The sequence below is a fragment of the Ursus maritimus genome, unplaced genomic scaffold (genome assembly GCF_017311325.1).
Source record: "Ursus maritimus isolate PB19 unplaced genomic scaffold, ASM1731132v1 scaffold_12, whole genome shotgun sequence".
Lineage (NCBI taxonomy): Eukaryota > Metazoa > Chordata > Mammalia > Carnivora > Ursidae > Ursus > Ursus maritimus.
In genome coordinates, this window is record NW_024423564.1 from 14,362,624 (window position 1) to 14,385,851 (window position 23,228).

A 23,228-nucleotide genomic window follows, 5' to 3' on the forward strand; every position below is an offset into this window, starting at 1 on the left:
CAAACGTTTTGCTAACAGACCTGTTGGGTCACACATCAGCTACTTTCCAGGCCTCCACTCCTTCCTTTTTACTAGGCAGGCTCTCAGGCCTGTCCACATACTCAGCCAGCCACAGGGCAGGTAGGGGAGGGTTGGCATGGGGAGCTGGGCTGCCAACAGCACAGGGCAGGAGGCTCTCTCTACTTAAAGCGGTAGGGAGTCAAGGTTCCAGGGGCCAAAGGCTCCAGAAAACTGGTCAGGTGAGAAGGTATTTGAGCCAGTTGGGGGGGGGGGGGGGGGGGGGGGGGGCTCAGAGCCCCAGCTTCTGCCCTCCCACAGTGCTAAGGGTCACAGAGCAGAGCAGTGCCTCCTGGTGGAAGGAAGGTCACAGGCACCAAGAGCAGAAGAGGGTAGCAGTAGGGAGCAGAGGAGGCAGCCAGAAGGAACTCTAAGGCTAGCTGGGGGTGTTCAGAGACACTTGAAGGTTTCTAACCCTAAAGCCCAATGGGCTTTTCAAAGGGGGAAGGAGGGTGTGTGGTGATGACCTGAACCATCCTCCTGACACCGAATAGTAAAGGCTAGAGGAATGTCCACTTCTGGTCCTTCTGGGTACCTGGGAGCAGTTTGTTCTTTTGTCCTCTTGCCCTGGCTTTGTCATCCCAGAGCCGAGGGCAACAGGTTACAGTAGAGGCAGGCTGGCTGAGCCTACCTGTGGCAAGGGAGCCACTGTGGTCACCCTTTCAGGAGACCCAGTGTTGACAGGGTTTCCAGTAGCAAGATGAACAGGATCAGCTTCAAGTCCCCATGAAGACCACGCACACAGCCTCCTTCCTGGCTGCCAGGCTCCGGCAGGCCTGGTGAAGTTGCTGCTCAGGGACTAGGGAAGCGGAGAGGAAATAAAGTTCCTGAGTGACAGGCCAGTTCGGAGCCCTGCCCTTATCTCCCAAAGAAACGCAGGCACTGAGCACTGCTGAGGAGTGGGGACTCCTGGCTGCCACCTGGCCCTGGTGTCTCCTCTCCCTTACCTGCCTTGCGCCCTGTCGTGTGTGATGGAAGAAGTATAATCATGTCCCCACCCTCTCGTCTGGGACCGTCACAAAGATAAAAGAGATCAGCTATAGGAAGTATTTGAGGCTCCCAGAGGAGCAGCACTGTACTAACATAAGGTGTTATTAAAGTAAAGTGTTTGTAGATTGCGGATGAAAGGCAGCAAGGAAAGAAAGAGCCTAACCATCACCCTCCCCAGAGAAAGGGCGAACTGGCCATTAGGGCAACAGGGCGAGCGCCAGAGAAGGCAGGAAAGTTTTCCTCCCTCCCCTCTGCTCTGCTGGTTGGTCTCCTACTTGGGGATGACTGGGCAAGAGAAGCAGCCATTAGTAAGGGCCCAACTTGTGCTCCTGAATCTGGGGTCTCTGTGGGATTAAAAACAGTCTCATCTTCCTTGAGGTCCTGCCGCCTCCTGCCCTTCCCACTGAGCCCAAGCGCTCGGAGGCTTATTTTGTCAACTCTGGCCTCTAAGCTAGTCCTACCTAACTGCTATTTTTTTTTTTAAAGATGTTTCCATTTATTCATTTGAGAGAGGGAGAGAGCATGTGTGAAAGAACAAAAGCAGGGGGGAGTGTCAGAGGGACAGGGAGCAGCAGACTTCCCGATGAGCAGGGAGCCCGACGTGGGGCTCCTCGATCCCAGGACCCCGGCATCATGACCTGAGCCGAAGGCAGATACTCAACTGACTAAACCCCCCAGGCGCCCTTTCCTAACTGCTTTTAAGCAGGGGCGAATTTACAGAAGAGGGTCTGGCCCTTGTGCCACAAGCTTGTGTGTCTAAGACTCAGTTTTCACTTTCTCCTTAAGCCTTTCCTAAATCTACCCCTGCCTTCACCTACCTTCTCAAAGGCTGTCTGATTTGCTAAATGGAACAGCCTTCTTTAGAAGGAAAAGCAGAAGTGAGTGTGGTTCCAGGGAGAATTGTCAGAGACAGGGTTCGCGCCCTGGGCAGAAGACCGTGGGAGAGTCCTAGCCTTCCCCCAGAGATGCTTTATTACATGGTTTCATTGGTCGTCAGTGAATGGATCCTATGCCCATGCAAGGAGACGGGAACGTGGTGCTGTACATGGCAGACTGTTCCCCTTTTAGCGATGCAGTCAGATGGGGCGGGTGATGAGTGGGTGCTTGGCTTCCCTGCCCGTGGGCAGGCTCTGAGATCCCAGCTGACAGAAATGAAAGCCCGACAAACTGGGAGGAAGGAATGTTCAGTAATCGGTGACCTCCATATTCTGCAGCCGGCTTTCTAGGGGGACATCTCTGGCTGCCCCTTTCTTTTTGTTGCCCTCATGCTGCTTCTTCTGCTTCTTCGATGGCTCCTGGTCAATGGGTGCAGGCTTCACAAAGGGGATCAGTTCTTGGAGACCTGGAGGGAGAGAGCCAACCTAATAACCTATCGTGTCTCAGGAGTCAGGGCCCAAAGACTTCTTGGGGAGATTCCACAAGACGATGATCCCTATGAACAGAAGGGCACCCATGATGAGAACTGGTTTCATTCTTTTCTTCCCTGGTCTGAATTTTAGCTGCGCTTAAACAGGATGTGATCCCTGTAGCGGCTACTTTCTCAACTTTGGGGACAGGACAGGTGGAGTTCTGGGGACTGTTTCTGAACAAGAGCAGCTGGTCCATTCGGAATGGGGCCTGCTCTTCAGAAGAGCGGGAAGACTGCAGAAGAGGAAGATGGGCTGAGCAGGGAGTCTTACCCGGTGGCATGAACTCCTTCAATTTCTCAGGCACGACGATGCCCGTCTCCGTCTGGTAGTTCTCCAGGATGGCGCAGATGGTGCGAGTGGTGGCGCACATCGTAGCGTTGAGCATATGGACAAACTCCACCTGGAAAGACAGGGTCCCCAGAGGGAGCACGAGACTCAACCAAGTCTTAGTCATGACCGGGAACCACCCACTTAGCCAGACTCCCCCAACTGTTAACTATCCAAATCCAAAGCATTACTGATCTTTTGCTAGACTAGGATTCTGTTTAGTATTAATCGCCTATAATAATTCCAGGAAGATTCTTCGTATCTCCATGAGCGACAAGTAACAGGTCCCAGCAAATGGAGGAGAGGTGGGCCCTTTGAGGGAAGGAGGAAACTTCCACAGTGGCCTCTCCTTTTAACCCTTTTTAAGTCCCTGACTTGGAAAAGATTAGGGCCTAAAAACTCGGTTGGAAGAGATAAACTTAGAAACCCAGACCTTCCCGAGTGAGAGGAAAGACGCCGCCTTCAATGTGTCTTCTGTAGACAAATGGGGATTATTCTTTATCTGGAGTCACAGAGAGCAAAGCCCAAAAGAGAAGAGCTAGAAATACCTTGTAGAACAGAGCTAGATTCAGGTTTCTATCTAAAAGGACTCCGTCCTGATTTAGTAGAAGTCATTTTCAGTTTCCCTTTTTGGTCTAGATTGAGAAGCTCAGATTTTCCCATGATGCTGGGACATAACGTCATCCAAGGACTGAGAAATAAGATGGACCTGTTCTGCGCGAGGCCCTATTTCCTGCCTCCCAAGGGGCCACCTACCTTGTCCATCATCTTCTTGGTTTGCCCGTACCGGATTCGGAGCCGGCGAGCCTGATAGTCTGTGCAGTTAGAACAGGAGACTAGCTCACGGAAGGCTCCCGAGCCCGGAAACCAGGCCTCCAGGTCAAGCTTCTTACTGGCAGCATGATTCAAAGAACCTGTAAGGGAAAACCCCCAGAATTCATGAAGGAGGGATGGTATTTCAGGAGAGTGACCTTTAGCAAACCTGAGGAATTCTTTAATTCACACCCTATCCCCAGAAGTGAAATCATGCCCAGATACTCTTATCACCAAATACTCCCAAGTGAGAAGAGTGTGATATTTTAATTAATGTGGGCAATTAATTGGACTGTGAGCTATTTCTTTGTGTCGCAGCTCACCTGGTGGCGGTGGTGTTTGTGGGGTGCGGGACAGGGAGGCAGATACCTGAGACAATATTCACAATGTGGTAAGGGATCCCCAAAGACTGGTAGAAGTCTTCTGCAGTAGTAATCATCTCTTCAAACATCTCCCATGACTTGTTGTCGTGTGGTGATGAGTAGACAAACTGTTCAATCTGCAGAGAGGGACCCAAGGAGACCGCGACAATGGGACAGGGTGAATAAACAAAAGGACTGGAATGGGAGATATTCTTGCGATGGAGACCTGTTCCTACACCACTGGGAGTCAGGCGAGGCTGGGGCCCCCACGGGAGATCGGCACCGGACTGGACCGAGGCTCTCGGAACAAACACTCCACGGAGCTCCTACCACATACACTCCAGGTACTGTTTTAAGTACGTCGCCCCTACCAACTAGCTGAATCCTCACAGCAGGCCTAGCGAGGTGGGTACTCTTATTACCCTCCTTTTGTAGAGGAGGAAACTGAGCACGGAGAGGTTAAGCAACTTGTTCAAGGTTACACGGCCGCTGAGTGGCAGAGCTGGCACCGGGACTCCGGCAGCCTGGTTCCAGGCCCTGTGCGCACAGCCGCTCCAGCCTGTGCTTCTTAGGCAGAAACGCGTGCACTGGCGAGATGGAGGACCGGAGCCAGCGTGGGTCTGGGCAACACAGAGCCTGCCTCTCCTCTAACCATCCTGGAGAGAGTGACAGAAGGGTCCCACTCCTCACCCTGACCTGACCACTCACCTTCTCAAACTGGTGGACTCGAAAGATGCCACGGGTGTCTCGGCCGTGGGAGCCCACCTCCTGGCGAAAGCAGGTGGACAGGCCGGCATACTTGATTGGCAAATCCTCCGGCCGCAGCCACTCGTCCCGGTGCAGAGCAGCAATGGGCTGCTCTGAGGTGGCAATCAGGTATTTCTCGTCATAGGAGTTGTCATCAGACTTTTCACTGCCTTTGCCAATCACCTAAAGGAGGAGGGACCTCTACTAGGTTAAGAGGGAGAGATGAGGACCTCAGCTAGGGCAAGAAACCACAGGGACTGCCAAAAAGACAAAGGAGGGAATGGGTCACTCCAAAATGGGATCCCTCCTAGAGGTCAAAGAAATGCGAATTAAAAGGAGAGTAAATATTCTGATAATATATTTTTTTTACTTATCTAATAGATAAAACATTTATAAATAACGTATAGTGGCCAATGACGGCAGTGCAATAAAATCTGGCAGCAATATACGTGAATCCACTCAACAAATGTTTGTCAGGCATTTCCGAGTGCCAAGTGTGCCAGTGCTGGGCAAAAGGAGACAGTCTCTGCTTTCTGGTGCTTATGAGCTAGCGTGGGATGCACCCCTTCAAGAGTCACTTTGGTGTTCAGCTGAAGAAAATAATGAAGAAGGAAAACAAGGTATAAACGGGACAAAGTTCATTGTAACATTACTTACTGGTGGCAAAAAAGGAGGCCCTACGTATTTCCACTAGGGAAGAGTCAGCTAGCCTGCATCCAGACCGCGTAATATTACGTAACCATCTAAAAATGTTGGCAGTGAAGACCACAAAGTAACACTGAATGCTTCTGATACAACGCTGAGGCAATCTACACACATTGTGATTAGAAGTATGAGAAAATGATATATGTTTGAAGAAAGCCCCCAGAGGATATTAAAAATGCCAACTATATGAGGTAATGGGAAAGATGATTCCCCCCATCATTTCCAAATCTTCTGTCATGTGGTATCTTTTTAATTTTAAAAAGAGGAAGGTGGAAACTTTCTCTGGGTCAGCGTTCAGGCACCTGGAAAACTACGCTGCTACCTGACAGAATTTAGCCACTAGCCACATGTGGCTATTCAAATTAAAGCTTGCACTAGCCGCATTTCAAGTGCTCAACAGCCACATATGGCTGGTGCTGTCAAACTGGGAAACAGATACAGAACATTCCCGTCACTGCAGAGAGTTCTACAGGACAGCGCTGCTCCAGAGAACTCATAAACTGAGGTTATTAGGCAAGAAGCGCCAGCCCAAACTCTCACTATGGGGATTCTCCCTGCATATGGGTCCAAGAAGCATCTGGAGAAGAGACGGAGAATGCAGGACAGAGGGGGCACCTGCTACCTAGTGTCTCTCTCATAATCCTCCATATAAGCTTCTCCCTGACATTACCTACAGGGCATTCTTCTAAATCTCTGTGATTATCCAATCTTGGGGTTCAGATGAGGAAAAAAAGAAAAGAGAAAACAGGTTTTGGCTGATACATGAACACATTCCTCTCCACGCTGAAAGAAAGGGGAAAAAGAGAAGAGAAGAGAAGAGAAGAGAAGAGAAGAGAAGAGAAGAGAAGAGAAGAGGAAAGGAAAGGAAAGGAAAAGAAAAGAGGGAGGGAGGGAAGGTACGCCTGGGTGGCTCAGTTGGTTAAGCATCCGACTCTTGTTTTTGGCTCTGGTCATGATCTCAGGGTTGTGGGATCCAGCCCTGCATCAGGCTCCGGACTCAACGCAGAGTCTGCTTGAGATTCTCTCTCTCTGTCCCTCCCCCCACCTGCTCTCTCTCGCTCTAAATAAATAAATAAAATCTTTAAAAGAAAGAAAGGGAAGAAGAGACTGAGAACACTAAGGTTAGACTAATCCTTAGGGTTTAGAGAGCATTTTGCTTCCCACTGCATTCTGAATGAAAACATAACTAGAACTTATCAACAGGACCCAGTGGGAAGTTCTGTTAAACTCCCCTCTAAGATAGGTGAGCCAAAGAGCACTGTCTAACTCCTCCCCAATAAGAGCCAAGTCATCCCCTTCTGACAGAAGAGTCTCCAACAGGAAGGACAAGTGAAAGGTGGACTTTGCTGTGAGAGGCAGCTGTAAGCAGAAACACTCTAGAAATTCTGAGTGCTAGGCATAGACTGGGGGTGCCACAGCTAGGGTTGGAGCCAGCTCATCAGAATGAGCTTCGGACTCTCCACGTGAATCTTCTGGTTCTCCCTGAGATGCTCCATGGTTGAGAAAGAGCCACAAACCAGAAGCCACATCCGTCCCAAGGAAAATATGTCTTGCCCTCTAGCTTCCAGTCTGGGGTTAGGAGTAGGAGGGCGTGGGAAGATCAGTCACTTCTATAATTTTCTTTCGTCCAAGCACTCAAAAAATGTGTTTTCTGAAGCTCGTGGTGTGAAAGTGTGCTCAATTTAGGTAAGTCATGTAGATTCTCTGGGGAAAGATAAAATAGGCTCTGTGTCTACACTCCCCAGTATGGTAGCCACTAGCTCCTGTGGCCACTTAGGTTGGAATTAAAAAAATTAAAATTTTACTTCCTCAGATGCACTAGCTACATTTTCAGTGCTCAACAGCCATGACAGAGTATCTCCATCACCTCAGGAAGTTCTCCTGGACAGCACGGCTGGGTATCTTTGAAGTTAAACTTTATATCTTAAGTCATTCTGCCACGTTGCCCCAGATTACTCACCTTATAAAGTTCTTCGTCAAACTGGCTGAGCTGTGCCACTTCCTGCATGACCTCCTTCCTCATGAAAAAGGGTGTATAAATGGGGGTGTAGCCCCGACTCCCCAAGGTGCGAAGGGCATACTGGATGAGTGCCTGTTCCAGGAACACCAGGACACCCTAAAGGAGCAGAGACACAGCCCTGTGTGATCGCGAGTTCCGTCGCCATCATGTTCATCAGCTAGAATTTACACTCTGAGACAACTGGGGGCACACGGGAGGCCAACAAAGACCGTGAACCCCAACCCTGACTCAAGAGATTCTTTCTTAATAGCAATGCCCGCACACCATCTAGGCACACTGTTAGGAGAAGCGAAGGGAGGCAGAGAGGACGGTTTGCTCGGGGTGCACGGGAGAGCTTTCTTGCACTAAGTTTTCAGACAGCGAGCTCGTGTGTGTACGCAGAACGTACTATGCGTATGTATATCCGTACGGTAGCTCCAAAACTGCCCTCCCATGCCCTTCCGAAGACTTCTCTGAATTCATCTGCCCTCTGTCTCAACGACTCCGGGTTTGCTGCCTCTGCCTACCTGTTCTCACAGCTCTCTGGGCCCACTCACCCCACGGCACTCATCACAGTGGGTTCTGACTCTGTTATTTGTCTGACTGTCCCATTCCACTAAGCCCCTTAAAGGCAGACTGTTGTGATCCGGTCGGTACAACACATATTCATTATGGAGGATCACTCAAGGACTCTTGTTCTAGGGAATCCGGAGAAGCACTCTCCTGCCCCAGAAAGGGAACTGCATTCAACTGCCCGTAAGTCTGCAGGAGAAAGGCAAGAACAAGTGGTGGATCTGTGGGCCTCTTTAAGTAGGTTATGTTTCCGCACATAGTTTTTTTTTAGCTCCTTCTTTAGAATCCCATCGCCAAGGGTTCCTGACTCTTACCTTCAGGAAGTAGCCTCGACTTCCAGCCACCACGGCCCCCTTTTCGCCTTCAAAGCCATCTACCATCACCACCAGGTCCACGTGAGAGTACTTCTTCCTGACTGTACAATCGCCCCAGATCCTCTCTACTTTGTTGTCGGCATCCTAAGGAAATAAGACCAGGAGAGAAAGATGCATGATCACTGAATTTCACAACCTCCAGCTTTCCAAAGCCCATTCCAAGAACAACCTAGAGCTTTGCAAAACTACTGCTTAACTCCAGCACTAGGTTTGGGTGGCTGTGTACAGAGACTAAGGAAGAGAGTTTGCTAGAGAATTTGTGTTCAATAGAGAAATAATAATTTACAAATTCCTAGAAGTGATTCTCGCCAAGGAACTGAAATCGTGAATTTCTAAGATCTGTCGTATTCTCACTTTTTTTTTTTTTTTACCCTTTTAAATGACTCCCTGAAAATCCTGCTACAGGACAACCCCCCCCCCCCTCCATCAGCATTGCCTCGGGTGCGGAGGAGAATGTAGATTTTTTTTTTCCAGGCTCTCATTGGTCCTGGGGCCGAATGAGGGTGGGCTCAGGGCCCTGACCTCCTGAGTCTCCCACCCCAGCCCGCAGTGAGTTTAAGGCTCGTTCACCAGGGAATGAATGAAAGAGGCACAGATGGGCCCAGCGACGGCTGGGGTGTCAGGGAACAAAGGCTGGGCTCAGAGCAGCTTTGTGCTGGGGAAGCTCCCACTCAGCAGGCAACTTTTGTCATGCAGATTTCCCTTCAACCTGCAGCTTCTCAGCGGGGTGTGGGTGAGGGGTGAGGTTGATTTAGCAGATCCCTCCCACAGGACTCACTGCTACCACGGGCAACACGCAGTGGAGGACAGCAACCCGATTTAGAAGAGATTTCTGTGCCAGGAGTCTCCTCCTACCTGCTGTCTCTGCTACTTCCCAATCAGACAAGGATCTGACTCTTTCAATTCTCAATTGGTGGGCAGAGCGAATTTACAAAGAGCCTGCTTCTGACACAAGGCCTATTATACAGAGAGCCCCAGCATTTCCCAGTCCTCCCAGCCCCCTCCCCAGCAGAGAGGAGTGCAGGGCAGGCCGCCGCCCGCTGTGGCACCGACACCTACCTCATCATTGCTGATGGGCACAGAGGGATGCAGAAGGTTCCCGATCTCTCGGAGGTTCTCAAACCGCTCTGCTTCCAGCTTCATCCGCTCGGCATCACATTTTAGGATGGCCTCATCAATGAGGAGCCGGACTTTTTTGATTTGTGAGACTTTAAGGTTCTGTAGATGAACAGGCCAGGCCAGTACCCAAGCCACAGCAGGTCAAGGCCAGAGTAGGAATAAGATTCTGTTGCCCTAACCTTGCCGTGCTCTAATGACAACCCTTGTGATGCCATTTTAAAAATCAACAATGAAGGCTTTCAAAGAACTGAGATTTATTTCACACACACACACACACGCATGCGCACAGTTTTGCCTTTACAGATTCGCTGGCATTTTCTTCTTGGGTACCTAAGGAAGATATGCATCAGTTCTGGCCATTCTTCTCAGTCCTATATATCTCAGGGGCTGTAATACTGTAGCTCTTCTAAGAGCTCTTTCCCTTACCTTGTACTTTCTGACACCCCTGATGAAATCAGTTTAGCGCTCTTATGTACTACATTTAACTGTTCTCTAGAAAGATTATAAATTATGTTAGGAGCAAGAAACCCTGTCTTAAGCCTATTTTGTAGTCCTTCTGGCGAGTGTTTCAAACTACTGATTTCCTGGGGATGGGAGAGCCCTTAGAAAGTGGGGATGGATAGGAAGAGCACCCCCAGCCTAGCCCTTCAAGCACAGCAACTCTGCTTTTGTGTATTAATGCTCTTGCTATGCTTTTGCGGTGCAGGTTTTAAGAAAGGGTTTGGCGACTAAAAAACTTGAAAATCACTTCTCTAGGTTCACTGCTGTGAATATTTACTGAATTACAGTAAACTGAAAAAAAATCCTTAACTTTGTGAAAACAGAGTTCTATAAACCAAAGATAGTTCGGCTCCTTTTTCCTCTTCTTCCTACTCTTGACTTTTCCACTCCATCCGTCCCCATCTCTGTGACCTAATAAATACTCAAGTATCGAGTCCAACAAGAGTGGAGGGAGACATTTCCCAGCTGCACACATTCAAGGATCCCTCAAATGCTGAGTGAAGCCGAGTGTTAGCACCTGCTTGTCTAGGAGCAAAGTTACGATGAAAGAACAGAAATCCGGCCTAGAAAAGGGAAGGACAATAACTTACAGCTAAAGTGTCTGCAGTGAGGTCATCGAGATTTAATACATCTTCTGGAATGGACTCATCTCCCACTGGCTCTTTTTTCTGCAGGGGAAACAAAACAAAACAAAAACACCAATACTATTAAATAAAAGAAAATGTCTGACATAGTTTTGAAAGTGCACACCAAATTAATATATAAACTAACCACAGAACTTTCTACATACCTGTATCTAAAAGCAACAACACATGAGAGAAAAACTTAGTGAGAAAGTTTCGAGTCCTCATCCTGCCACTTTCTGGTTTTTTTGATCCTGGACAGATCAATTAATCCATCGGGGTCAGAGGGCTGACATTAACAGGAACATAAGAAGAATGTCTGCCCTGGACATAGAGTAGTTATGGGCATCAAGAAGGTGTGAAAATGCTCACACCACTACCCAGCTCTGGTGCAGGTGCGTGGGTGTGAATCTGTGAATCCTTGTCTATTTCCTAAGAATAACCCCAGCACTGAGACTAAGAGGAAAAAATGGATGGGATGATAGAATAGTAGGACACTACCGAAAACAAAATTTTTGAGGAAAAAGGTCACCAAATCTAGAACTAAGTTTAGAGCACTCAATGCAACTTGGCAAAACTGCAGGCGTGTGCAGGGCTAGACTTTCTCCCCTCTGGTTTCTCTTCTGCCCCTTCTTTATGATAGTCTGCCAAAGCATTTCCAATCCTTGCCCAGAGCCGTGGAGAAGATAATTTTAAGAGTCAAATTCTTCTCAAATTAAAAGGAGTTAAAGAGGGGCGCCTGGGTGGCTCAGTCGTTGGGCGTCTGCCTTCGGCTCAGGGCGAGATCCCAGCGTTATGGGATCGAGCCCCGCATCAGACTCCTCCGCTGGGAGCCTGCTTCTTCCTCTCCCACTCCCCCTGCTTGTGTTCCCTCTCTCGCTGGCTGTCTCTCTCTGTGTCAAATAAATAAAAAAAATCTTTAAAAAAAAATAAAAATTAAAAATAAAAAAAATAAAAGGAGTTAAAATTATCAAAGGTCATTAAACAAGATATGTAAGACCTCAGCAAAACTCGCATAAAAATAAGTTGAGGAGATTCAGGGTCTGCTTTGCAAATAAAAATCATGTCCAACGTCCTAAAGATTTTTTTTTTTACTCTATACATGTTACAATAGGCAATAACATTTATACAACCTCGTGTACCACTGCACAAAACTGAGTCATAAGAAAGAACTAAATCCTCTGAGGGCAAAGCATCGAAATCGTTTAGATTTCTTACACAGTCGCATATACCAAAGGGAGAAGTCAGGATGCTAACCATAACCGAACTCACACCTTTCAGTGACTCAAGCAAAATTATCTGAAAAACCTGCAGAAGTCTGAAAATCTCAGAATGAGTCTTGCTAAGAATAAGCAGAGACTACTGAGGTAGAAATGGCCTAAATCTCAGGATTTTCCATTTAGTAGCCAAGAGAGCGGACGCCCCTTTGCTAGCTGATCATCCCTCAGGGCAGCGAATTCAAGTTCTGAGTTCAAGTTCTGACTCTGCAACTAATTTACGATGTGATTTTACGCAGGCCCCTTCATTTCCTAAGCCTGTTCTCCTGCCCTTTTAATAAAGTTGACAAAGGTACTACCTATATTCCAGGTCTGCAGCAAAGATCAAAACCAAAATGAAATGACTCCTTTCAAGCGCTATACAAATTAAAGCGCTGCTGAGACCATTCTAATGGATAGGAAGGGAGAACACTCCTTGCAGGGCTGAAGTGAAGGGATCTGAGAGCGCTACTGCAAATGGAAACTCTTCCACCTTCTCGCTAGGAAAACACGAGGCTGGTACTACCTGTATATGCGCCCAGAGAACACGCAGGCAGGAGTGCACACTGGAGTTTACGTGATGATGGGGCCTCTGACATGCCAATGATTAAGCGTCATGAGTCCCAGAGAAGAAAACTATAGGATTGTCGGTATCAATTTCCACAGCTAGTCACTAGCTGAAAGTGTAACAAAATACTGTTAAAGAGAAGGATTCAGACTATCGTGAAGTGTGAGGTACTAGAATCCGGAGGGAGACTTTTTGTTATGCTCTTTCCTGCTTCAGGTTCCAAAATTTTCTAATTTTTTGGTTTAGTTTAGAGGTTTACAACTTCAAATGAGACAGATTTGACGGAGCATTTAATGTTTTTTAAAAATGACTAAGGGGCTAAGAGGGTATTTTTGAAGAAAGATTAAAAGCATGAACTATTCTGGATAGCAAAGCAAGGCCAAGCTGAAACTTAACATTCTTCGAGCACAGGAAGGATTTTTTTGGATGAAGGCCAGTAGCGACTTGCCCTCTGCTGTTACTTGCAACTGCTGAATAACTACAATGTTCTAGGCACTGAGCCAGGCTCTCTACATTAAAAAAATTTAGTTCTCACAATTCTGTTGTATAGGTGAACGTTAGTATTGTCATTTAACAGATGAGAAAATTGAAGCTCAGAAGTTAACTTGCCTAAAGTCACACAGCCAACAATCCTGGATTTGGACCCCTTATCTGTGCTCTCTCCGTTAGAGAGCACGACTACGCTAAGACAGAATCTCCAGTCCACCCTAAGAAAAGCTTTCTGGCACTGTACACTGAGCTTAAGAAATAACTGGATAAGATTACGGGTGGAATTTATATTATTATAAGAACAAAACAGACAATGAATGAGCAATGTGGCAAGAATCTTATCTTACTACAGACGGAATGTTTGTGTCCCCCTGCCCCCCCCCCCATTTATATGTTGAAACCTAACCCCCAACCCGATGGTGTTGGGAGTGTTGGGAGGTGGGGTCTCTCAGAGGAGATTAGATCATGAGGGAAGAGCTCTCATAAATGGGATTAGTGCCCTTCTAAGAGATCCCAGAGAGCTCCCTTCTTTCAGTGTGAGGACACAATCAAAAGACTGTATGAACCAGGAAGTGAGCCCTCACAAACATGGAATCTGCCAGCGCCTTGACTTTGGACTTCTCAGTCTTCCAAACCGTGAGAAATAAACTGCTCTTGTTTATAAGCCGCCCAATCCATGGTGTTCTGTTATAGCAGCTTGAAGGGACTAAGACTTACCGAAGACAGAAGATGCGCTGATCCCTGAAAGTGCCTCTTAGTTTCCTTTCCTACTTCCTTTCTTTCTTTTTAAAATATTTGCCCCTTTGACCCATGAGAAACTATGGACTCCAGGAAACAAATTAAGGGTTTTAGAGGGGAGGGTGGTGGGGGGACGGGCTAGCCCAGTGAAGGTAGTAAGGAAGGCACGTATTGCATGGAGCGCTGGGTGTTATATGCAAACAACGAATCATGGAACACTACATCAAAAACTAATGATGCACTGTATGGTGACTAGCATTATCATAATTAAAAAAAAATTTGCCCCTTTGTGTTTTTTGTTTTGTTTTTTAATTTTTTTAAAAGATTTTATTTATTCACTTGACACAGAGAGAGAGAGAGTGTGCAAAAGCAGGGGGGTGGCAAGCAGAAAGAGGGAGAAGCTGGCTCCCCACCAGGCAGGGAGCCCTACGTGGGGCTCGATCCCAAGACCCTGGGATCATGACCTGAGCCAAAGGCAGCTGCCCAACTGACTGAGCCACCCAGGCACCCCAATATTTGCTCCTTTGGTAAGAAATTCAGTATCTCACAGAATTAGACACTAGGTTAGAAACTATGTGAGTATTAACCAAGAGTAAGATTAAATACCTCTGCTCAAGCTCTCAAGGCTGTTACCTAGTTCTCTTACCTTCATTTTCTCTCCAATTGTCTTGCTGCATAGGTTCTTCAGCTTGTTCAAGTTGTCTGCCCGAAATCTGCCTGAAGCATAAAGAATCCAAGAATATACCAGAAATATGCACATAATTAAGAACCCCCCCCCAATCACGGCTCCTTAGGCAGAGCTAAGGGATCTCATCAAGTTGTGAAATCTTACAGCTTTAGAACCCCAATTTTAGTTGGCATATATTGGTGACAGTGGGGTTCCCCCAGCATTTGGTGACAAGGAAAAGTCCCTTCTGGGACTGAAATTGTAAAGTATTATAACCTGGACGATACCACAGTCAAGTAACACATCTGAGACACGTGGGAAAAGCTCAAGTAACTGTAACCTGCTCAATTATCTTAAGATCCATAAAAATAAACTATGTGGTATGCACTGGAATCTGGAAAGAGAGCAGTCCTGTTTCTAGTCCCATGAACTTGGTTGCGGCATCTCTGTGCATCTCTGTGCTAGAAATGGTTAATGTTACTCCCTCTGCTCTGACAAAATTCTCACCTGGCAGCCTGGAGAATAGTAAGTCTCTTATGCTTTAGTCTCTTTGGGGGAACACACTGCACTGATCAGCCTACATAGGCCTTCGGGCCCAAACTATTGTATCAGTATCGTGGTTCATTAATCTAAGTCTAATCAGCAAAAGTCAGACCTCTTGAATCTAAGCTCGAGGACCAACATGGTAAACAGCAAGTTTTGGACAGGTGCAATGATGACTAGAAATGAGACAGCTCCTAGACAGCTATTTTTTTAAGGTTTTGCTGAAATTGAACTAAATGTTGTTAGTGCAAAATGATCTAACTACTTTCTCATTCACTTACACTGATTGGAGAGATGGGAACAGAAGAGAGTCACCAGAATTTAAAGGGGAGAGAGAATGGATTACAAATGGACAGTGAGAAGGATCTGTGTGATGATGGAACAGTCCTGTCCTGAGTGTGACAGTGGTTATACAAATCTACACAGGGGATAAAGTCACACAGAACTACACACACGCGTGCATGTAAAACTGGTGGAGCCTGAGTGAGGTCTGTGAATTGTAGCAATGTCAACTTCTTCGCTTTGATATTGTATCAGTCCTGTTAGATGTCATCAGTGGAAGAAACTGGGCGAAGGGTACACAGGACCTCCTTGTACTATTTTTGCAACTTCCTATGAATCTATAACTATTTTGAAATAAAAAGGTTTTAAAATTTTTATTTGGTCCCTCCTAATTGTTAAGTACTGGGAATAAAAAAGAAAGTATCATGCTAGGTGCTGAAAATAAAAGAAAATGAGACAATTAAAAAATAATATATCAATGCTGAATGTTTCAATCAATGAATATAGTATATCCCTTCATTATCTTTAATTTCTCTCAGCAATGTTTTACAGTTTTCAGTGCAGGGATCTTGAATGTCATTTATTATATGTATTCTAGGCATCAGATGTTTTTGTTATTTGTATATAGAAATATCACTGATTCTGTATATTGTATACTGTTCTGTTCCTTGATGAGTGGATATATATCTTGCTAAATTTGCTTAATTTTAATAGTTCAGTTCTGCATACACCATTAAGCCACCTGCAAATAATGACAGCTTTACTTCTGTACCAATCTTTATTTTTAAATTGAGGTATAACTGACATGTAATATTGTAATAGTTTCAGGTGTACAACATAATGATTTGATATTTGTAGACACTGCAAAATGATCACCACAGTAAATCTAGTTACCTTCTGTCATCACACTCTATTCTATTCTTTTCTTTCTTTTTTAAGTAGGCTCCATGCCCGATGTGGGGCTTGAACTCACAACCCTGAGATTAAGAGTTGCAATGCTCTACTAACTGAGCCGTCAGGCACCCCCCCCCTTTTTTTTTGCCTAATATCATACTGTCTAGAACCTCTAGCATGATGTGGATTAGAAGTGGTGATAGCAGATATCCCTGTCTTGTTCCCAACCTCAGGGGGAGAGCATTTGCTATTTCATCAATAAGAATGTTAGCTATAGTTTTTTTGATAAATATCTATTACCACATTAAAGTAGTTCCCTTCCATTCCTAGCTTCCTGTATTTTATCATAAGCAATTGGAGCAAAATAGGGGAAAAAAAGAACTTGATCCCTACCTCAAATCATATACCAAAATCAATGTGGGATGAGTCATCCACCTAAATATGAAAGGCAAAGTAATAAAACTTCTAGAAAAAATACTGGAAAATCTCTTCAGGAACTTGAGATATGAAAAGATTTCCTAAATAGGACAGAGGAAGCACAAACTACAAAGAAAAGATCAGTAAGTTAGATTTCATTAAAATTAATACTTTTTAAAAAAACACTGATTTATTTATTTTAGAGAGAGTGTGCACAAATGGGAGGAGGGGCAAAGGGAGAGGGAGATAATTCTCAAGCAGATTCCTCAGCGTGGAGCCTGCCACAGGGCTCAATCCCAGGACCCGGAGATCATGACCTGAGATGAAGGCAGACACTTAACCCACTGAGCCACCGAGGCACCTCTAAAATTAATAATTTCTATTCATTAGAAGACAGAAAGAGCGAGAGGCAAGTCACAGACTGGGAGAAAGTATGTGCAATATACATATCTGACAAGGTCTTGTATCCAGAAAAGATAAAGAATTCCTACAAGTCAATTAAAAAAAAAAAAAGACAGACAATCAATAAAAATTGGTCAACATTCTTGGACACTTCTCAAAATAAGCTATCCAAATACTAACAGGGATATGAACAGGTGCTTAATATCTTTAGTCACCAGGAAAATGCAAATTAAAACCACAATGAGGGGCACCTGGGTGGCTCAGTCGGTTAAGCAGCTGCTTTCCGTGGTCCCAGGATCCAGCCCTGCATCAGGCTCCCTGCTCCAAGGGAGCCTGCTTCTCCCCCTCCCTCTGCCTGATGCTCCCCCTGCTTGTGCTCTCTCTCTCTGTCAAACAAATAAGTACAATCTTAAAAAAACCCACAAAAAACCCACAATGAGATACTACTATATAACCACCAGAATGGCTAAAATTAAAAAAGACTCCCAATATTAAGGGCAACGATGCAGAACAACTAAAACTCTTACTTTGCTGGTGGGAGTGTGGACTACAACTACTTTGGATAACTATTTGGTAATCTCTACTAAATCTAAACATATACCTACCTTATGATCCAGCAACTCCACTCATACATACCTAACAGAAAGGAGTGCTTGTGTCTACCAAAAAACACGCAAAACAATGTTCATAGCACTTTATTCATAATACCCTCAAACTGGTAACAATCCAAATGTCCACCAATAGAATTGATTGGTACATTTCTATGATAATTCGTATATTTACATAATGGAGTACTGTACAGCAATGAAAAAGAACCAACCACTGCTCTACACGAAAAAATGGAATAAACTTACAGACATAATTTTCAGAGAAAGAAGTCAAAATCAGGCAAACTTAATTTGCCTGATTTTGAACTCATGTAAATGGAAAAATATATGCCATATAAGTCCATTTACATTAAGTTCAAAATCAGGCAAAATTAATTTATGGTGACAGAGGGCAGAATACTGTTATTTTTGGAAGAGGCATGAGGGAGCCTGCTGGGGTGCTGCAAATGTCTTTGATCTTGCCCTGGGTGCTGGTTAGATAGGTATATAGCTTTGTAAACCCCATCAAGCTGCACATGAAAATCTGTACACTTCACTGAATACATCTCAGAAAAAAAATAAGTTTAAAAAGGTTGTATATAAAAACAGTATAAATGTCACAATGAGATATATGAGATTAATATACGGAGAACACTCAAGAAGTAAGGCAGAGCTACGGGAGCAGAGCTGGTTTGGCAAGGAGGTCTGACGGGAATGGGGGCAGCAGCCTGATAAGGAATATTCCAAGAAGAGGAAACAATCACGGATGTGTGAAAGAGCATACAGGTAGCATAACAAGGCTAGAACAAAGAGTGGAGGGTATATGTGGGAAAGTGACAGAAGATGAGGCTAGGAAGACATGTGGGGCTTTGTAAATTGTGTTAAGTAATTTGTATTTTCATGCTTTAGGGCTACACTGTCTGATATGGTAGCCACTAGCTACATGAGGCTATTGAGCATCTGAAACTTGGCAAGCCCAATGATATACTGTATGTGTAAAATATACACCAGATTTTGGAGACTTGTAAAAAAGAAAAAGAATGTAAAATATCTCAATTATTATATTGATCACATGTTGAACATATAATTTTTGATATATTGGGGTAGTATTATATCTTACTAAAATGAACCTCTTGTTTTTCTTTCCCTTTTTAACTGGCTACCAGAAAATTAACGTATTTATCTATTTGACAGAAAGAGGGCACACGCACGAGCAGGGGTAGGGGCAGAAGGAGGGAGAAGGGCAGGGGAAGAGGAACTAGAGGACTCCCTGCTTAGTGCAGAGACAGATGCAAGGTTCCACACAACTCAGGGCTCGATCCCAGGACCCTGAAATCATGACCTGACCCGAAGTTAGAAGTCAGACACTTGGGGCACCTGGGTGGCTCGGTTGTTAAGTGTCTGCCTTTCGCTCAGGGCGTGATCCCAGAGTCCTGGGATCGAGCCCCACATCAGGCTCCTCTGCTGGGAGCCTGCTTCTTCCTCTCCCACTCCCCCTGCCTGTGGTCCCTCTCTCGCTGGCTGTCTCTCTGTCAAATAAACAAATAAAATCTTTAAAAAAAAAAAAAAAAAAGAAGTCAGACACTTAACCAACTGAGCCAGCCAGGTGCCCTCAGATGGCGCTGCTTTATGGTAAGAACGTCACTGCAAGACTTAAACCTGGATGTAAAATGATGAGATTTCCATTCCGAAAAGATCACACGTTCTGGATGTAGCCCTGCACTAGGTGAGACTGGTAAAACTGAAGGCGTTAGAAAGTTCTCCCAAAGAGAAGGACCTGGCTTAAGGCATGTGCAGTAAGATAGTAAAGAGAAATTTCATTCAGGATAGCACAGGCCAGATAGCGTTCCTGTAATTACAGGCAGATTTCAAGATACACTGAAATCTAGCAGCTCTGGAAATAGTTGAGGCAAATGCTTATCATATGTCCAAATGTGCTCTTGCCATATTACTTTAAATTAAAAAGAAGAAATAACAGTTTGAATCCTTGGGATTAGAAGAGTTGTGGTAAACTCTGATGTGAACTACAATTCCAAGTTCTATCAGATACCTACCTGTGTTCCACACAGAGCCCGAGTGGTACCTTGCATGTCTACAGGCAGACAAATAGGTATACTTGTGGAGCCCACTGGTCCTCAGTCAGGGAACATGATCTGAGTTTTTTTTTTTTTTTAATTTTTTAAAAAGATTTTATTTATTTGACAGAGAGAGAGCACAAGCAGGAGCAGTGGCAGGCAGAGGGAGAGGAAGAAGCAGGCTCCCCGCTGAGCAGGTAGCCCAATGCGATGCAAGGCTCAATGGATCATTGAGCTGAAGGCAGATGCTTAACCGACTGAGCCACCCAGGCACCCTCGATCTGAGTTTTTAATGTGGCTCTGGGTTACACATCCTTGTTGCAGCCAATGACAGAAGAACCTAGATATAAGATCGGTCAATGTCCAACTTGGGCAACCAGTAACTTGGGAAAAATCATTAATTCCTTTTGGCTGCCAAGAGAATATTGGGAAGGGATATTAGGTAGAAAAGAATCAAATCAACAGCTGTGCTGAAAATAAACTACACATAAACTGTTTTTCATACAGAAGGACAAAGTGCCCTGAACACAGAAGATATTCACAAATTCAGTAAACCTTTGTCAAGCTCTTACCAAGAACCAGGTGCAGTGCTAGGTACTGGGATTATATGTATACATGTGTATGTATATCCTGTATGTATGTATACTCCAGCTATTGGGACATACGGGCGAATAAAACACAAACTTATCCCCGAAGAACTCATCCCTTCACCACATATCCACTCATCAAGTAAGGAACAGAACTTCCTGTGGACGTATGCATTATACACAAGAGACTAGTTAACACACTCAAAGTCACTTAACAGCTGTATAACAACCAGACTGACACAAAATCTGATACTTCTGACTTCTAATTCGGTAAAACAGTGTCCAGGCTAGTTTTTTCCTTCCATTTAATTTAATTCCACTGCAACTCAAAAATTCAGATTTAGATTCAGGTGGTGGGATCCCACAGTCAAACAAATACCACATGTGAATGAATGAGACCACAGAATCAGCAGACAACAGAAGTTAAACAAATACTCTCTTCCTACCCAATCCCCTGATGAATTTAGGAAAATCAATTTTCCTAACAGAAATCCACCACACTCTGGGACAGCGAGGGCCTTTGCAGTGTGCTGTCATAAAACCTGGCTCTCAGCTGGTTACAGACCTATTGCATCAGACAATCACATGTGCTTGACAGCTTCCGGCCAATCAGTGACTACCCCCGTTAATCCAGGCAGAAGTTGATAGAGGGTTCTCTGGTTTTATTTAGCTTCATGGAAGATGCCCGGATCAGTTCCAGGTTCTAGACCAACTCTGCTAATGTCTTTTCCGGAAAACTTGCACAAATCACAATTAAACAGGTTCAATAATTACAAGCTTGTTCTTGCCTCACAGCACTCCTCTCCCCATGTCTGGTCTACTACGGAAAAGTCTTTCCTTGATTCTTAAAGGTATGTTTGCAGGTCAGAGGGATGGCCTTTCCCCAAAGCTTCGGGATCATTGCTTTCAGTCAGGAGCGGCTTCCGAAGTCCCCAAATACTTCCAATATGGGTGGACTGAACTATTACGCTGCAGATGTGACTCAGTCTCAGGCTGGAGCCTTTGGTCCTATCAAATTAGAAGGAGACCACTCGGGCCTTGCTGAAGATGAGAAAGGGACCGAAGGCGACCAAAGATGAGTGTTAGGAAAGGGGACCTCCAACCCCCGAACCTCCTGCCCTAGCTTTCTTCTGGCTACCCTTGCGGCAGGAAGGCTTGACAGTTCTTGATGCGCACGCGCCATGCTCCTTCCCAGACAGCCCAGCGATCCGCACCGAGCACGCGTGGAAGGGAGCTCCCAGGGCCCGGGCGGAGGGAAAAGGTGGGATGGTCCCGGCTCGCACAGTGCGTTTTAGGGGACAGTGAGAGCCTCGGAGTCACCGCAGCCAGGGAGGGGACTGACGAGGGGTGGAAGCTGCGGCCTCAGGAGCGGTAACGAGATGGGAGAGATGAAGTTGGGATTAGGACCGGGCGATACCCCGCGCGTCCCGGTACTTACATCGTCGCCACTCGCCGTCTGCCTTCACCAGCTGATCTACTAGTCCCGGGTCCTTGAAGCGCTTCTCCTGCGTCTCTCGAATGAGGGCTGGGTCCCCTCCTTTATCTACACGAAACAAATCCAGATCCAGCACCATCTTTCCTTCTCCCGGGCCAAAGCTAAGGGACGTAAGGAACGTACCACACCAACCAGTGACCACCGCACTGCGCCGGCGCGCTGACCCGCACTCCCCGCGCAGGCGCGGCCGAAGCGCGCAGGCGCCCCCTCTCGGCCGGAAGCAGCTGCGCTGGAGGCAGAGCTGGGGGAGGAACGTGGAGAGGTGGGGCGTGAGCTTCTGGTTGTACGCAGGTCTGGCCTGGCTACTGGGCTTTGTCCCGGGCTTGTGCAGCCTCCCCAGCGCTGCACCCTCTGTAGGATCTCTGATTGTCCCATAAAAGCGAGTGCCTCAGTTTCCTCCTCGTGTTAAAGGGCATATCTCAGGTTAGGCAGGGGCCTGCCAATGTGATCTCCAGCTTGGAAGCCAGAGCTTCCAATAGATGCCAGTTTTCGTCTTACAAGCATGATTCCTAAGACTGGACCCTCTCCCTGAACCTCTGTTCTCTTTTCCATCTTGAGACAAGAATATGGCTACATGTTTTAGTCCCTGGGTTACCTCAACTCAAGATTCCTGCTCTCCTGCCTTGGAGCTAGGATACCTTTCTTAACGTGAATATTGAGTAAATCAGGTAATCCTATTATCAATCTTTTGGATCACAGGATTAGAAAAGTGAGATTGAAATATTTTAGAGAGGGACATGAGGAAACTTTTCCGAGGGGAAGTATTTAGCAAGTTTGAAGGCAGTACAAGGTATTGAAGTCACACCTTGGGTCTATTTAAAACTCCTAGAACAAAGATTTCACCATATTTTCATTTTATAATGTTCACGCCCTTAACAGTGAAATATTATGATTGCTGATTGGAGCCAAAGTTATCAAAAAGTATTGCTGATAACAAGAGATTATTTGGAGGATTTGGGGATAGGCAGTCTGTCCACCCCATGCTTCTTACAGACTTTAGAGCCCCATCCCCAATGCCCCACAGCTAGCTGTGCTAAGACCTTCTTAGTCTCACAGCACTTGCATGGGCTCCTGTGATGAGGATATGGCATTGCTATCCCTGTCCCCCAACAAGTGCCTGCCAGGCCAACTTAGATATAGTATAGGGCTAAAGACAGTGGTGAAGCTGACAAGTAGAGATCTGGAGGGGGCTTGGGTAAGGGGGTTGTCTGGGTTTGCCTAGGATGCTAGATTTAAAACCAGCGGAAAGGACATGTAGGCAGCCGCAGTCTCCGAAGAAAACATGTAAGAAAACTGTCTTCATAGTGTTCGCTTCCCTGAAACCTTCTAAGGGCAAGGTCTGATAAGGGCTGACTCTTCCGTGTCAGTGAAGGCACTGCCAAAGTGTGTTGTTTACTGAGTTTCAAGACAGTGATAGATGTTCCCGAGGCTGCACAGGGGCCCAGGTCCACTGCACAGTCCTGTAAGGAGGCCATCAGTATAACTGGAAGGATGACCTTAAGATTCTGGCCTCTCCGAATTTTCTTAGGAGTTTTCACCATTAGTCTTATTATATTATAGTCATCTTCCTTTAAAATGCTCATGTTACCTGATAAATATAACAGATTAACATAATGGCACACTTCATCA

The 23,228-nt window shown here is 45.8% G+C and overlaps 1 protein-coding gene across 1 annotated transcript; it reads right to left on the reverse strand.

The window, feature by feature from the left end:
• Window positions 1–1,996: 1,996 nt before the first annotated feature.
• On the reverse strand, window positions 1,997–21,765 carry SARS1 (seryl-tRNA synthetase 1). Its single transcript, XM_008703998.2, has 11 exons — window positions 21,543–21,765; window positions 14,297–14,367; window positions 10,567–10,644; window positions 9,416–9,574; window positions 8,297–8,440; window positions 7,371–7,526; window positions 4,667–4,888; window positions 3,966–4,095; window positions 3,540–3,697; window positions 2,727–2,856; window positions 1,997–2,389 (listed from the first exon to the last, which is right to left on the reverse strand). The coding sequence occupies exons 1-11, from the start codon at window positions 21,676–21,678 to the stop codon at window positions 2,232–2,234; spliced, it is 1,542 nt and encodes a 513-aa protein (XP_008702220.1). The 5' UTR covers window positions 21,679–21,765; the 3' UTR covers window positions 1,997–2,231.
• Window positions 21,766–23,228: the final 1,463 nt, after the last annotated feature.

Bases quoted from the DNA above. Each gene is read 5' to 3' on its own strand.
- SARS1 (XM_008703998.2), bottom strand. From the start codon at position 21,678: ATGGTGCTGGATCTGGATTTGTTTCGTGTAGATAAAGGAGGGGACCCA. The intron at 8,441-9,415 runs GTAGGTGTCGGT...TTATTTCCTTAG, and splicing joins TGCCCATCAGCAATGATGAG to GATGCCGACAACAAAGTAGA. The intron at 2,857-3,539 runs GTAGGTGGCCCC...CTGTCTTTCCAG, and splicing joins CCAAGAAGATGATGGACAAG to GTGGAGTTTGTCCATATGCT.